At 41.8% G+C, this 17,469-nt stretch overlaps 1 protein-coding gene across 1 annotated transcript in view; it reads left to right on the top strand.

Annotated features, from left to right (window-relative positions):
* Window positions 1-17,469, top strand: part of UBAC2 (UBA domain containing 2) — a 168,331-nt gene that overhangs the window by 101,980 nt on the left and 48,882 nt on the right. The window contains exons 5-6 of the mRNA XM_075918761.1: window positions 1,345-1,468; window positions 4,794-4,841. Of these exons, the coding sequence (XP_075774876.1) occupies window positions 1,345-1,468; window positions 4,794-4,841 (172 nt within the window). The remainder of the gene's footprint in view (window positions 1-1,344; window positions 1,469-4,793; window positions 4,842-17,469) is intronic.

Here is a 17,469-nt window from a genome sequence, read left to right as displayed (position 1 = left end):
CAGACCGCAGATGTTGTCAGACAAGGGAAGTCTGGATTATAGAAGTCCAACCTGTATTTTTGTCATGTACATCAAATTGAAGATGTTTAAAATTGCTTTATTCTTTAATCCCCTGCAATCAAATTAAAGAATTCAAACCTCCAAAGAGGATGAAAGGGAGGCCTTTAGCTGGTAAAGCATAAACCAAAATAAATATTTATAATCACGATTCTTTGAGCAAGCACAAAAATTATATTTGAACCATATATTTTGAATCTTCTGTGTTGTTTGTGGATAGTCGTTTTAACTCATAAAAATATTTCCTTCGTTATTACCTCAAGCAGTGAAATGAAAGTAGAGTGAGCATTTCAGCAGGTTATTTGATTTCTGACCACAGAGCCTTGGCAACATGAAGCAGCAAAGCTGCGTAGCCAGGCGTATTTGCCAGGGATTTGCCTTTTAGGGTTTACAGACTCTTTAGGCACTTTGAGTTATGAATAAGAGGGCAGCCTTGGAGAGTACAGGATATCTGTAGTACTATAGAAGTCTGGTCAAGTGAAATTAAGAATTAAGCTTTCTGAATTTTGGTATCTATTGGTGACACATAGTCATGTGGTAACATATTTGAAAATTCCAAAGCACCCTCATGTCTGGTGAACATTAAGAATGCAGTTTTGCAATGGTGTTCATAGACCATATAGAATGCACTGTTCTTCTTTCTCCTGTGCCATATGACATGTTACCAGTCACATTTTGAAAGGGGAAAAAAGGTATCTTTGTCCTTGAGTAAGGTTATCCTGCTTTTCTTTCCCTGTTGGTGATCTTCATAAATGTTCTGCCCAAGCCCCCTGCAAGAGGACTGAGTGAAAATGTTGTGTCTTTCCCCTCCTCCCACCCTATATATAGTGTGTGGTTTCTTTTGCTATTGCCTTTTCCATGCTACCGAAGATTCACTGTTCCGTGGTTTGCTGATAACTCTGTCCCTTATCATTTATCTGTTTTGACTCTGTATATCATGTCAGGATCTTGTCTGTATTAAACTTTGGGAGCTATGTGAATAATGTTAATGTGGTCAAAATTGGTTCTCAAAATGTATACAATATCTTTAAGTCAGTATGTGTATTTTGCCAAATAAAATATCCTTGTTGCTGGTTTGACGAATAAGAAAAAACAAACAAACAAAAAAGGAATGACAATTTTAAAAGTCCAACAAAACATCAGTGGAAATAACCTATATAATGCAATAGACATTTTTGTATTTAAGACATTAGGATGGATATCAAGTTGATTTGTTAACTGAGACCTTTTGAAATCATTCCTAATTAGTATCTACATTTTATATACTTTTCCTCCCCTCTTTCGCAGCTTGGCTCCTGTATTTGCTCTGTTTGTACCATTTTTTTGCTCCATTCCAAGGATGCAAGTGACACAAATATTAGGCCAATTTCCCATCACAAACAAGACATTGGTCTACATATTGGGTCTACAGGTACAGTATGTGTTTACTTATTCACCTTTCATTAAATTAGCAGTGTAGCAGTTTATAATTTTGTATGCCTTTCAGCTAATTTTGTAATTTTTCCACTAATACATTTTACCTTAGACCAGTGGTTCTCAAACTTTTTGGCCCACAGCCCACCTCTCTCAGTGTAGACTTTTCCGTGGACCACCAGCCAACCACCCATGATGACAAAATTTGATGCAGGAGGAGTGGAGTTGCAGGGTCTGGCCAGGAGGCATGGTGCAGGAGCAGGCTACGGGCAGTCTGTGGGGGAGTTGATTGTAGAAGTGGGCTGGAGATGGAGGGGCTGGATGGGAGAATCGCCCCTCTGCCCCAGCAAGAAGCCAGCACTGGTGCTCCAATTTCATAAGAACATAAGAATGGCCATACTGGGTCAGACCAAAGGTCCATCCAGCCCAGTATCCTGTCTGCTGACAGTGGCCAATGCTAGGTGCCCCAGCGGGAGTGAACCGAACAGATAATGATCAACTGATGTCTCTCCTGCCATCCATCTCCACCCTCTGACAAACAAAGGCTAGAGACCCATTCCTTACCCATCCTGGCAAATAGCCATTAATGAACTTAACCTCCATGAATTTATCTAATTCTCTTTTAAACCCTGTTATAGTCCTAGTCTTCACAACCTCCTCAGGCAATGAGTTCCACAGGTTGACTGTGCACCATGTGAAGAAAAACTTCCTTTTATTTGTTTTAAACCTGCTGCTCATTAATTTCATTTGGTGACCCCTAGTTCTTATATTATGGGAACAAGTAAATAACATTTCCTTATTCACTTCCTCCACACCACTCATGATTTTATATACCTCTATCATATCCCCCCTTAGTCTCCTCTTTTCCAAGCTGAAAAGTCCTAGTCTCTTTAATCTCTCTTTATATAGCAGCCCTTCCAAACCCCTAATCATTTTTGTTACCCTTTTCTGAACATTTTCCAATGCCAATATATCTTTTTTAAGGTGAGGCGACCACATCTATACACAGTTTTCAAGATGGGGGCATACCATGATTTTATATAGAGGCAATGAGATGTTCTCTATCCTATTCTCTATCCCTTTTTTAATGACTCCTAACATCCTCTTTGCTTTTTTGATTGCTGCTGCACACTGCATGGATGTCTTCAGAGAACTATCCATGATGACTCCAAAATCTCTTTCCTGTTTAGTTGTAGCTAAATTAGCCCCCATGATATTGTATGTGTAGTTGGGGTTATTTTTTCCAATGTGCATTATTTTACATTTATCAACATTAATTTTCATTTGCCATATTGTGGTAGGGAAGGGGGAGTGTGGAGCTGGAGTGCCAGCATGGGCTCTTTGCTGCAGGTGGGAGCAAGCCTTAAGCCCATGGCCATCTGCAAGATTGTGGTGGGATCATTAGTGATCTGTGGACCACACTTTGAGAACCATTGCCTTAGACCCAGATTTTAAATGTATTTAAGTGGTGATATGCTTAGCATTGCATAGCCTAGTTGATTTAGGATCTTAAATCTCATTTTAAAAGGGATTTAGGCTCTTATCTTTTATCTCCTATTTTGATTAATCTTTTTTATTTTAACAAAAATACTGGTAGAAAAAGTCCATTAATATCACATCAATATAGTAGTTTAGCTAACTTCCTTGTTTCCCGTCATGTGAATCAGGAAAAAAATGTATTTAACCTTAATAACTTCGCAACCAGATTCTGTCAGTGTTCAATGACAGCAAGGATCTTGTTAATTATAAGATTTTGATATGTATATTGTATTTTCATGCACAGTATTACCATCTGGCAGATAAAATTGGTAATTTGTCAATAAGAATTAGACATGAAATTCATGTGGATCATAAAATTAAAAGAATAATGAGAAAAATTAACGAGAAAATATTAGTTATGTTTAAAAAATTAAGGGGGTGATTTATATAACTTGCACATTTATAAATAAGCTATGCCTATCTATAACATTCGTAAAGATGCAAAAATATTTCAAACTACCGATGGAAAGTACCAGTAAATATATAAAAACATTAAGTGTGTTTTGGGATGAGTAGGCCAGTTTCAGAATACTGACTCATAGCCACTTCTCCAACAACCCTTCCTCCTTTCTTTATGTCCCTGAGCATTTGGAGGGAGTTTAGTTTTTTTGTATTCTACTCAAGCTCCCTTGGTCCCTCTGAAACCTTATCTATTTCTCCCTCTTGTCTGCATCAAAACTATATGAAAAGGGCATCTCCTCATTGGGTCTTTTCCCACCTGGCTTTTCCTGTCCTTCCTTAATTTCTTAACAAATAGAGCTCTGATATTGCCAGTCACTCTGACTCCACTCAGACTTTCTCTCTTGCATTCACTGCTGCTATTAACACACGAAGAGTGAGGAGCAATCATTTGCCCTTTCCTCACTTCTGAATTATGATCTCAAGTCACTCTTTCTGCAGACCTGGGGAAGATGAACTCATTGGGTACGTCTAGACTACAGGCTTTTGTCGACAGAAGTTTTGTCGACAGATACTGTTGACAAAGCTTCTGTCAACAAAGAGCGTCTAGACTACATTCAGTTCTGTCGACAAAGCAAGCTGCTTTGTCGACAAAACTCTGTAGTCTAGACACAACCCTAGATGCAATAACACCTTCTGTCGACAGAACTCTGTCGACAAAAGACGTTATGCCTCATAAAATGAGGTTTACCAGCGTTGACAAAACTGCTGAGTTCTGTCGATGTTATGTCGATAGAACTCAGCAGTAGTGTAGACGCAGGTATAGTTTTGTCGACAAAAGTCCACTTTTGTCGACAAAACCCTGTAGTCTAGACACACCCATTCTGTCTACATCTTACGGAACAACCTCCATAACCAATTTCAGTCTGATTTTCAGTTCTTTCCTTGTACTGAGGCTGACCTCAGTAAAAGGTGATTAAATGCCTATGGCTTAATTCAAATAACGGATCCCTTCTCTTGACCTGTGCCTCTTATGGACTTAAACCTAATTCTATGGCTTCATATCAACACACTTCCCACAAGGATGGAGTAATTTCATTTCTTTAAAGTATGTTGCACTTAATAATGTTACATGACAATAAAATGCATATCATTGCTGGAAAAGAGAAGCTGTTGGATCCCGCCTGCCTTTTCCATCTCTTAGATCCAGAGTGTGCCGCTACTATTATGGAACTACATTTGCACAACAATGGATAAGGCTAGCTGTTTACTTTGAGGTGATAGACAGAAATCCTACGTAATGCTAGGGGTTAGTAAAACTGAAAACAACATATTTGTGTAAATACTAATACCCATATTACAATCATTACTCTTGTATCTTCTAGCTCATAACCTCGGATTCCTACATTTGGATTGTAGCTGTAAGTGGACTGGTAAGTGTTACTATTTCAAAAAACTGTGTATGATGTTTTAAAGCACTTTGATAAATTTATGTTCCAACATGTTGACACTCTAAAAATAACCTTATCATCTATTGTAAAGTGGTGTTAATTTTTCAAAAATTTGTACTAAACCTGTTTGTGGAAATCATCCAGTTTCTTAGGAACAGCAAATTATGAACAATATTGGAAATTAAAATTCTAGTCTTAAATTCAGAAGTCCTAGGACACTGGCTGGACTAGTACTAAAGACAGACAACAGAAGTGTCTTCCTTTATAAAGAGTAATGAGATTTATCCTAATCATGTCAGTTATATGATCAAGAACACATATTCCTGTACATCCAGAAATATAATGTATGCCATCATGTGCCAACAGTGTCCTTCTGCTATGTATATTGGACAGACTTCTCAGACACTTGCCAAAGAATTAATGGCCACAAATCGGACATCTTCACAAGGAAAAAACAGTTGCTTTTCATTTCTACCTACCTGGACGTAGTCTTATTGACCTTACTACATGCATCTTACTTCAAAGAGACTTTAACACCAGATTACAAAGGGAAACTTCAGAACTTTTTTTCATGCTTAAATTTGACACTTTACGAATGGGCCTTAACAAAGATGCTAATTACCTTAACCATTACAAAGATAGCTTCCCCATTTATCACTCCTGATTAGCCATTCATTGACTCATAAATAGCTATTCCCTGCCTCTCTCCCTTTGTCAGTTTAATTATGTGTGCACTTTTTTCATTGTATTCCTTTGGTATATATGGTCATGCCAATTCTCTTCCAGAATATGATCTGAGGAAGTGGGTCTGGCCCACGAAAGGTCATCACCTATTAAACCATCTTGTTAGTCTTTAAAGTGCTACATAGTTTTTCCTTTTGTTTTAGCAAGATTATCTTGGGTAAATTTGCTGGTTGGCATCATTTTCTCAGGATATAATTTTAGTGGACATGTTTTGGGTTGAGGTTACCGACCCACATAGAAGTCAGTTGGAGGCCACACACAAGTAAGAAGCAAAAAACAAAAACAAAAAATCCCAAACTGTCACTGACTTACCCCTCCCACTGAGAAGCAGAAAAAAGAGAAACTCCTGTCACTCTCCAGCCCCATGTGGGGGCATTGAGGCTCAGGGTACCCCCAACGGCCAGATTAACTCTTCTGGGGGTTCCAGATTTTCTGGGGGACCACCTGGGCTCTGGGAGGGGGCCAAAAAGAGGGGCTCAGTGTGCTGGAAGGGGCTGACAGGGAGCAGGGTATGCGCTTGGGTGGCCACCCAGGAGAGATTCAGGTGCCGCCCACCTGATTAACAGAGCCCCCACAGCTGGCGGCATGTATTTCTAGTGTTGGTGCACATCCGCACAAGCCTTGATGCACATAACATTTATTCCACATATAGATGGAAAAAAGCGGAATGAACATTGGTGGCTTGCAGGGTCTGAGCAGGAGCAAAGGTGCCGGTGTGGGGTCTGGATTGGAGGTGGGGTGCAGGAGCAGGCTGAGGATGGAGGTGTGGGATCTGGGAGGGAGCCAGGGATTGAGATGCTTTCATGACGCAGCTCCTATTGGGGCACAGATTGTTCCGTGCCACCACCTCCTGCTTCTCCCTTTGGCGATGATTCCTGGCCAGTGGGAGCAACGGGGGTGGAGTCGCAAATGAATGAAGGGCCGAGCTTCCCTGGGCTGGCAGCGTGCCGAGACGCTTCTCTCCCTGTCAGGCAGAGCCCCACAGGCCAGATGCAACTCATGGCTCACCTTGATCTGGCCCACAGTACTCAGGGCTCCTCACCTCAGCCACCCTCCAGCCACATGGGGACGGGGGGGGAGGGGCGGCGTTGCGCTAAGTCTCGAAGTGCCAGTGCTGGATTGTCCTGCTGTAGGGGACAGAGCCCCAAGCCTCACAGGCCAGATCAAGGGGAGCCACAGGCTGGATCTGGCCCATGGTCCGTAGCTTCCCCATCTCTGCATTAAACACATTATGATTAATAGTCATAATACCATAGAAATGTTAATTCTAATAAAGCATTTTATATACTTTATTCAGCCAAGTATTTTATTGTTATATGTTCTTAACAAACCGCGGACTTTCATTTTAGCGTTTAGTTTTGTAGCTGTTGTACTGTGATGGCATAAATTCATGGTTTGTCACCCTGCTAGAATGTGAAAACAACCGTATGTCACTATATTGTAGCAGTAAGAAAGGTGTGAAATAATGTTCCCCATGTTTGCTCAGTGAAGTGTGAAATCTGCTCCTCTGTTATTTTTTTTAACGTTGAGACACTTTTAAATGCTGATACAGTTTGCATTACATTCAAGTTTTTTCTTAAAATATTTTTATGATCATCCTGTTCTCCCACAAGTAAGTTGCTGAGATTCTTCCTTTAACTTTGTATGCCCTCGAAATTTCATTAGGCGTATGACACAGCTGCAGATTTCTTGTGTCAAAATGCTGGCTCTGTTTATAGCTCTGTGAAAGTTGGCACCTCTCTCAAAGCAGCTAAGTATTAAACCACCTAGTTTAGAACATGAATAACACGTTCATGTTCTCATCATGAACATCTTGAGTTTTGATGTTTTGATCTATCACTCTTTGAGTTTTGATAGATCAAAAACTCTTTGAGTTTTGATCTATCACTCTTTTTTGATAGATCAGAAATTTGGCAATGACTTATACCAACTTTAAGAAGATAGGTAAGCACAGGCCTAACAGAAGAGTGAGGTATCATTTCCACAGCCCAGTAATCACATAACTATTTCCAAACCAAACCGTATTCTAAATTGTACTCTGAGCTGGTAGAATGACTGAGCAAAAACAAAATGCAGCTAGAGGCAGCAAAATCTTTTCAGTGGTTCAATATTGTTGTAAATGTAACTAAAACCAAGGTAACATAAGCAAAAAGTAATCAATCAAAGCTTCTGCATCATGGAGTTCAGCCTCACCCTGAGCAGGAGCTATGACTTCCTCCAAGCTGTTACTCTAGTATCTCTTTTTGTAGTCCTTCTTTTGTCACAAGTATTCAGGGGGAGTAAAGGGAAACTGATTTTTATGCCTTATTTATTAGATGGTAGGGCAATGTCTTTGCACCTGACGTAGATATCTTGAAAGTAACTTTCTGCCTAATGGTTTTTTTTGTTTGTTGCGGTTTTTTTAGAATCTGTGTTGTAACACTTTTTCAGAATACTCATTTTCAAAAATTGTACACTTTTTTATACTGAGACATGTGTAATAAAATGCATTTGTGTGCTTGGCTTCAATACTTTTTCAAAACAAAATGTTTTAAAAAATTGTAAGTTGATCACATTTAATTTTCATTTGTAGCAATTTGATAGGATTGAACTGAACTTTCACTGTTGGAATAAACACTTCAAAATATCATTTCACTTTTTATATCATTTTAGATCAACACCAGGTTTATAGTTACGAAACACGTCATTAGCACAAGTTGAAATTTTTCAGTCCATAATATTTATATGAAACATGCTTTGTCTGTGTCATCTGCTGAAGGATCATAAGATTAGTGTTGTAATTCAGAAAACAAATACATCTCCTGTATTCCAGATGTCTCTTGCGTAACATAACCATCACACCTCTAAATATAGCCAGTTGCTTCCTTTTTTCTTAAAAAGAGAGCGAGACGAAAGTTTCAATTTGCAACTGAGAAAAATTATTACATTAAATATTATACACTCTACATTTTACTATGGTTCATATTTTGCCACTTAACACTGCAAAAGCATTTTATAACATCTGTGTGTATATTTCTGCAAGGTATTTAATATTTTGATTTGTCAGACTGTGTATATGTGTCTTTGTGACAGTTGTACTACTCTTTTTTTCTTCTTCAGGTGATGTCCCCATGGGTGCTCCACTGTTGGTGACGGGATGTCCTGGAGCTACAGAGCAGAGCTTTTTTGAGCAGTTGTCAAACTTGGGTCATACATGCGCGAAGAGCGCCTCATGCTGGTCTCGCTTTGGCATCCTGCGCGTGCGGCCCAACCCTCCCTCCTTCAGTTCCTCTTCTACTGTCCTGGGTCGCAGATGGAGCTCTTCATTCTCCTCAATGTTTTGTTCTCCTCAGAGAGAAAATTAGTTAGCCTTATCCCTTTTTCTTCAGATTATTATTTTATGTCTCCATTTTTGGGGAAAAAAAAGTTCTTGTCAGCTCCTAATGGAGCTGCTGGCAACTTCCTCAAATAACCAAATACTTCCCCTCATTTAAAAGTAAAAGATGAAAAGAAAACAAAACAACAAGACAAGAGAAGGCGAGAGAAACCACAGAGTGTCAGTTAATACTTCTGCAGCGCACACTGACTACACAATGCCGGGTTCTCCTGGCTTTAAGAAATGTGAGACAAACATTCAGCCTGTATTCACTGCATAGAGGAAGCTCATGTGCCCTTAAAATGCAGTCATTGCTGCAATCTCATGGCCAGAGCCAGAAAAGATAGGGAGCCTCTGCTCCTAATGATTTTGTTCAAGAAAGCTATTCAACCAGCTGAGGACTCGCAATCCTCTTTGCTTCCGGGGCAGGCTCCTACAAAAAGAGTTACCTCCCCTTTGCCCCACAAACGCCCGGAAAACAGACCGTCCCCCTCAAAATGATTGCCTCCCACCCTGTCTCCCAGGGTGACCAAAGGGAACACACTGGGCACCTTTGGCACCACGGAGCTTAGGCCTCGATCTGGCACTGCTACTGCCGCACCGCGAATAGCTGTGGTACCAAAAAAAAAAACCACATTGGCACTGCAGAGCTTTTACCGCCGCGTGTCCACGCTGGTGCCGGCAATACTTAGAGACGTGGTACCAACAAAAGTGGCACCATCAAACAAACAGCCTGCACGCAAGGGACTCGCATCAAACCCATGCTTCTCAGCACCTGAGACGATATCACCCCACCACCACAGAGACACCGGCACATTCCACTCACCATGATGGTAGCCAGGCACAATGTGCTTTGCTGGCACCTGAAATAAGCGGCAGGCACAGTGCTCCCCCTCTCGAGGGACTCTTCTCCACTGCCATTCTCAATGTATGCTTCCCTACACTATGTGGGTTCTCCTGTACTTTCTGAGCATGCTGTGTTTCACGATGGTGATCAGAGGAGCATTTTCTCATTAAAACACTCCTCCCACACTGCTTCTTGTCATCTCTGCATCCACCCTGGTATTGGAGTGGCCATATCCTTCACCCCACTATCCTCCCCACTGGTCACTATGGGACCACTGTGTTCACTGTAGAAGATGGTCCACAGCTCCATCTACTCTGGTGACGAAACCTCCTCCACCCTTGCCATCCCATACCACACCAACCATAGTGAATTCTGATGAGGAGGAGGGTCAAATCACAGATGAACACATGGAAATCCAAGACCATGGAGATTTTCTGGTCGATAATTCATCATCATCCCCTGATGAAGCTATAATACTGGAAGATACTCACCTAACAGATGAGGCCATCATGGAGGTGTCAGATGAAATTTGGCAAACACCCACTTCCATCCAACCAACATGTAAGAAGGCCGACAGAAAATACTTCGTCCTTCCAAAAGGACTTAGATTTCCTTTGTTTCACACCTGCAACCAAATTCTGTGGTTATGGACACTGCCAATTATTGTACAAAACTCTCAGTCCAGACCAGTATCTAATGACAAGGAACACAAAAAGTTAGACCTGTTCAGAAGAAAGGTATATTCTTTGGCCACACTACAGCTAAGAATTGCTGCAACTTTTCAATCAACCACAAATGGGAACTATACCCAACAGTGCTTACCTGCATCTTTTGCTGTTGGGGATATCCTGCCATAGATCTCTTTGTGCTTCCACTTCTGTTCACGAGTGGGACTGGGCAAGAGATCCCAGGGCGATGCATTCCTGATCCACTGGGATGAGCCCCTACACTATACCTTCCCACCCATCCCACTCATTCCTAGAATCCCATGCAAGATCTGGATGGACAGAGCTCTAGTAATTTTGGTAGCTCCATCCTGGGCCAGACAAACCTGGTTCCCATACCTACACTCGATGTCCACAGCAAGGCCTTATCATCTCCTACCCTGTCATGATATCCTCTTCCAGGATGGAGGCAAACTGCTTCACTCCTCACCCCACACTCTTCACCTGCACACATGGCTTCTGTCTGGTTCCTATGTTAAGAACAAGTGAGATCTGTCCTTCTACAGAGTAGAAGACCTTCAACCAGAGCCATTTACCTGCAGAAATGGAAGCAGTTCTCTTCTTGGTGTCAGCAGGCCCATATTGATCCTTACAGTACACCATGTTGTCATATTCTCGACTATATATACCACCTGAAAACTTGGAGGCTTATCAGTCTCTTTCATCAAAGTACACCTCACAGCAATAATGGCCTTCCAAAAGTGGATAGATGGATCATCTGTCTTTGCACACCCCATAACAAGGAGGTTCCTGTGAGGTCTCCAGAACATCTACCCTCTGCATAGAGTTCCACCCCCTTCCTAGAACCTGGACCTAATTCTGGACAGTCTCATGAGACTTCCCTTTGAGCCCATAGCAACTTGCCCACTCCTGTTCCTACTAATGAAGGTGTTATTCTTGAGAGCCATCACCTCTGCAAGGTGGGTTAGTGAGATAGGAGCCCTCGTGATGTGTCTACCATAAACAGTCTTTACCAAGGACAAAGTGACCTTACAACTGCACCCAACATTTTAACCCAAGGACAGAACAATTTTCCATGTCAACGAGCCCATAGTACTACCAACATTTTTCCCCAAGCCTCATGCATCCACCAGGGATGCAATGCTCCATACCCCCATCATCCATAGGACTCTGGCCTTTTATAGAGACAGGACACAATCATTCTGGAGGTCCCCACACCTATTCATATCCATTGCGACACATTTAAAGGGTACACCAATTTCTGTGCAACGTATCTTATATATATAAAATCATGTATACTGTGGTGTCATGCCTCTGCAACAAACCATTGACAGTTCCACTGAAGGCACATTCGACCTGTGCCACTGCAACTTCCATGGCTTTCTTAAGCAACGTGGCTCTTAAGGACATTTACTAAGCTGCCAGTTGGTTGTCAGACCGTGCTTTTGCCAGATAGTACTCCATAATGCCTCAACTGGCAGCAGATACAGTGGTGATTACTGTGGTATATCTTCAGCTGCCAAGCAGTGACTCGGATTCCCACTATCCATGTTGAGTACTGCTTTGTAGTCACCAACAGCAGAGCACCCATGGGGACGACACCAGAAGAAGAACAGGGAGTTTCTCACAGTTTTTCGTGCAGTAACGACAGTTTTTCGTGGTGTGTCCCCCCATGGGGGCTCCCCGAACCTCCTATCCTCCCCTCTACTCAGAGTCGTAGTCACTGAGGTGGAGACGAGGAACTGAAGGAGGGGGTCGGACCGCGTGCCCAGGATGCCAAAGAAGACCAGCGCAAGGTACTCTTCATGCACGTGTGGCCTGCTGACAACAGCTCAAAAAAGCTCCGCTCTGCAGCTCCGGGATGTCCCGTCACCAACAGTGGAGCACCCACGGGGGGACACCCCTTGAAGAACAGTTGTTGTTACACAGAGTGAGTAACTTCCTTTATTTATTTTATTTTATTTTATTTTATTTTATTTTATTTTATTTTATTTTATTTTATGTAACTGACTAGTCAGTTTGGGCCAGATTTTAAGGATTGCCCATGCAAAATGATAATATATTTGGATACACAGCCATGGCAGTGTGTTACGTGTGTAACACAGTTATTACTCTTGCATGCCCATTCTGTTAGTTAGAAACACAAATTAGGCACCCAAATGTCTGCACATAGTATCTTTGGAAATCTAGCTCCTGTCAAACTTATACTCTTCATTTCTGAATAGTTGTCAAGTTCTCATTTATTTTGTTAGGCCCATTACGTTCTCTTTTACAAGTTAAAGATCAAGTACAAAACCTAATGAGTCCATTTGACTAAATCATAACTGATGAAATACATGTGTAAATTACCAGACAAAACTGATGAGCTGGGTCTCTTCTGAGGGAAACTAATCACTCAGGGATAGGTCAGCCTGGCAGGTCAAAAGAGCTGCAGGCACATATGTACTTCACACACAGATTGCTCTCACTTACACATGGAAAGAGGGAAATGCTAGATATGCAGCTGTATTTCTTCCTCTCCCAGTCTTGTATTGATACTGTTCCCTGCAAAACTCTTAGGCTGTGTCTACATTGGTGCGATCTTGCTCCAAAGCGGCCACTTTTGCTCAATAACAAGCTGCCTGTCTACACTGGCGGGGAGTTCTTGCGCAAGAACACTGATGTTCTAATGTGTGAAATCAGTGTTTCTTGCGCAAGAACTATGATGCTCCTGCTTAGGAATAATCCCTCTTGAGCAACTGTTCTTGCACAAAAGGTTAGTGTAGACAGGCAACATGAATTTCTTGCGCAAGAAAGCCCAATGGCTAAAATTTCTTGCGCAAGAGAGTGTCTACACTGGCACGGATGCTCTTGACAAAAGCACATGCCAGTGTAGATGTTCTCCTGCGCAAATACTCTAACACAAAAACTCTTGCATTAAAGAGTATTTGCACAAAATCATGCAAATGTAGATGTAGCCTTAGGTTTCTGTGCAAAAAAACAGATTGAAAATAATAGTTTTGAGTTGTTCCTCTTTCTGTGTGCCTTGTCAATGGCTATTAACTAGTTTGAGGGAAACCTACTAGTGACAAAAACATATTTCACATATATCTATTGATATGGCATGTATAGTTATTAGAAAATTTTGGAAAGTTTGTAGTATGAAGTTGGATTGATCATAGAATCACAGATTTGTTGTATAGTATCTCTTCCTGCAAATAGGGCATATGTTCCATCATTAGAATTGGGAGGAGGGAAGGAATTCTGTTTCTAGCTCAGCTTCATGTACGTCTGTCTGGATTGTGGAATCTGTGTCAGTGTAGAATACAAATTAGAGGCTTCTTTTTTACTCTACTAGATCAAAATAAGTATTTTAGTACCATTATTTGCTATTAGAATTAAAAAACAGAATGTTTTCCACAGACCTGAGAGAAGCCCCTTTGAACCTTCAAATCTAAGCCCCTTCCCCCCCCCCCCCCCCCAAGCTGTGTGGCTATGCAGCTTCCCATTAAGCTCCATGGGGAGCATAGGGGATAAGGGTTACAACGTGGACAGATCGCTCCCCAAGTCCTGAAGCTGCAGGGCAGTGGGAAGGAGCCTCTCCATGCCAGCTACCCAGGAGCCACTCAGGTAAGCCCAAGTCCCAATCCCCTACCCCACCTTAAGCCCCATCAGCCCTGAGCATCCTCCTACCCCGTAACCCCCTCAGCCCCAGCCCTACCCCAGAACCTGCACCCAGCCAGAGCCCTTGCACACCAACCCTCTGTCCCAGCCTTGAGTCCCTCAACTCTAGCCCTGCCCAAGAGCCTGCACCCCTAGCTGGAGACCTCATGTTATGCTTAAACGAAGCTCATGAGCTCTTTTATAGGGGAAAAGGCAGTATGCCGCATATATTGAGAATAGAACAGTTGCATATGCTTTTCAGTCATTCATACACAAACACCATATACACACACGCTACATCTAGATTGCATCCCTTTTTCGTAAAAGGGATGCAAATTAGACGGATCGCAATTGCTAATGAAGCGGGAATTTAAATCTCCCTCGCTTCATTAGCATAAAAATGGCTGCCGCTTTTTTCGGCACGGAGCTTTGCCGGAAAAAAGCGCCAGCCTAGATGCGGATCTTTCGGAAAATAAAGCCTTTTCCGAAGGATCCCTTATACCTCTTAAAATAAAGGATAAAGGATTTTTCGGAAAAGGCTTTATTTTCCGAAAGATCTGTGTCTAGACTGGCGCTTTTTTCCGGCAAAGCTCTGTGCCGAAAAAAAAGGTAGCCATTTTTATGCTAATGAAGCGGGGGAGATTTAAATTCCCACTTCATTAGCAATTGCTTTATGTCTAATTTGCATCCCTTTTACGAAAAAGGGATGCAATCTAGACGTAGCCACACAGTCCCAACAGACCATGTTATAGTTTACCAGTCCAGAGTCTGTGTCAATCTAGTGACCAGCCAGCTCAATCACAGAGGAAGAGCAGGGCCTTTTTGTCGGTCGCAATCCAATGCTCATCTGGAGTTGGTGGCAAGATGAACCCAAAGTTCCGTAGTAAGGCACCCTGCTTTTATAATCCTTTTCTCTGTTGAAGTCTATGGATTCTGCTGTGTCAGTCTGTGTCCGGCATATTATCTTTTTGATGTTAATCATTCCCACAACATCTCGAAAGGCTCATCCTGTCCTGGATTGTTAATCAGTTGGTTTTTAGGGTCGACTCACCTTTAGAGTCATCAATCTGCCAACCTGATTAGTTCTTGATCGTGGGTATGCACTGATGGTTTCTCTGACGCCGATATGTCTCTTCGCAATCTGTCTTTTACAGTTTGTCTTCACCTCGCATTCTCCCCCTTCTCTCTTGACCATCTGGCTCTAACGATGACCTTCACACCATATCTCATTCATACAAACTTTCTTTCACAGAGATATAAACAGCAAAGTTTTGTATTGAACAAAAGCAAACAGCATTGTAAAGTGCCTTATGTAATTAAAACAATTCACACTGAATGCTCAGGCCTTCAATACTCCTCTAATCTCATTGACATAGACACAATATGAGATCCTGTCTCTTTACTTACTAAACTTTAACATCTATCTATCTATCTATCTATCTATCTATCTATCTATCTATCTATCTATCTATCTATCTATCTATCTATCTATCTATCTATCTATATCTTACTAAAGAGCTTAGTTTAATAAAATATTAAATGTGATAATATGTTACCTTACATTGCTATATTATTAATCCTAAAATACAAATATAAAAAGAATAAAACTTTCAATTCTAACACACACTGTTGCCCTCCAATCCTCTGTCCCAGGCCTAAACTTCCCTCTCATACTCAGAACCCCTTGGTCCCAGCACATGAATTTTGTTATGTGCACAATATGAAAGTGATGTGTTGCATATCACGTCTACATTGGTGCACATAAGAAAATTCATTCCGTTCAGCAGTGGAAGAAATTAGAGGGAATACTGTTCCTGATTTGTGCAAGCTCAAGCTGTTTTATTATGTATAGATGTATTTCTGGGAGCAGTTTATATCTTCAAAATGGGCAGCTGCAAGCTATATGGGTGATAAATGATGCACCAACTTTTAACTTTATAAAATGGACTTGTGCCTTTATTACATTTACTTTCAACCAATAGTCCTCTCCACAGGTTTCTCCGATCAGCACATAGTTAAGCCTGGAAACAAAGGTTTCTTTGTGTGTGTGTTATTTTTTCCCCATAAATAAGCACAGCTCCATATAATGGCCTTTCTAGTTATAAGATGCATTAAACATGCACAAATCAGCTTTTTCCCCCAAACCAGTACATTTCTGATTGGCTGTCATTTTATATGTCTCATTGTTATACTCTTGCAGAATTGAAATATGAGGAGCATGTCAAGGCTCACTCAATATTAGCTACAGCATAACTGCATCAAGAGGTAAACTCAGGTTGGTACCAGCAAGTGAGTGTTTCCACACGCAACAATGAATTCCATGTGTATGTGGCAGATATTATCATCACACAACTTCTTGTATCAAGGTTTCTGTTATCTGTGTTGCAAAGGGCTGTATTTTGTAGAAAACAGAGTGTGTCAGAACCTCTTCCCTTTTTGTGCTGTAAATGTTGAAATGACTGTCTTTTATACTTAGTGCAACGTATTGGTTTTGTAGCAATTTACTTGCTAAATAAGTAGTGTACAGCCTCTCAAACTGTGGGATAGTCTGTGTCTTCTAGGCCCTCACCAATTTGCGCATTGTCTCAGACTCTGAAGCATTTAGATTTAAACATTCTTCATGTTAAAAGTACTGAACTTCCTTGAAATGTGACATGTTTTGTAGATACCATTTAGACTTAAAAAGCAAACTGCTCTGAAATCTGTGTCTGCTCTTTATAATTTTTAAATCAAATGTTCTTATACAACTTTATAGTTCTAGTGTACTTGTATATTGTGCTGTGTTTTGAAAAAATACAGTAAAACTCCATTAAAACTCCATTGGTCCGGCATCCAATGCTCCGGCACTCCTGAGCGTCTGACACCATCAGGAACCCGGAAGTGCTGGGGCAGCCAGACAGGCTTCCCCCATTCAGCCGCTGCTGAAACTGACCAGCAGCTGAATCGGGGAAGCCGGGAGCAGAGCAGCTGGCGTGCTGTGGGGTTGGTCCCATAGCGCTGCCCCTCGGAGCTGCAGGACCAACCCGGCAGCACCCCAGCTGCTCTTGGGGACGCCTGGGGCAGAGCAGCTGGAGTGCTGGAATCAGCCGCTGATCAGTTTCAGCAGCAGCTGACTTGGGGATGCCTGGGGCAGAGTAGCTGGGGTGCTGCCGGGTTGGTCCCCTAGTACCAAGGAGCGGCGTTGCGGGACCAACCTGGCAGCACTCCAGTTGCTCTGCCCCAAGCGTCTCGATTCAACCGCTGGTGAAACTGACGCTGCTGGTCTCCTAATCTCTGGCCATCCCTATTATTGTTGATTTTCCACCTTTTTTCCCCCCGAATCAGGGATTCTTTGTG

Source organism: Pelodiscus sinensis, chromosome 1 (assembly GCF_049634645.1).
Source record: "Pelodiscus sinensis isolate JC-2024 chromosome 1, ASM4963464v1, whole genome shotgun sequence".
NCBI lineage: Eukaryota > Metazoa > Chordata > Testudines > Trionychidae > Pelodiscus > Pelodiscus sinensis.
The sequence above is the reverse complement of the archived record's forward strand: the minus strand, read 5'-3'. Positions and strand labels throughout refer to the sequence as shown.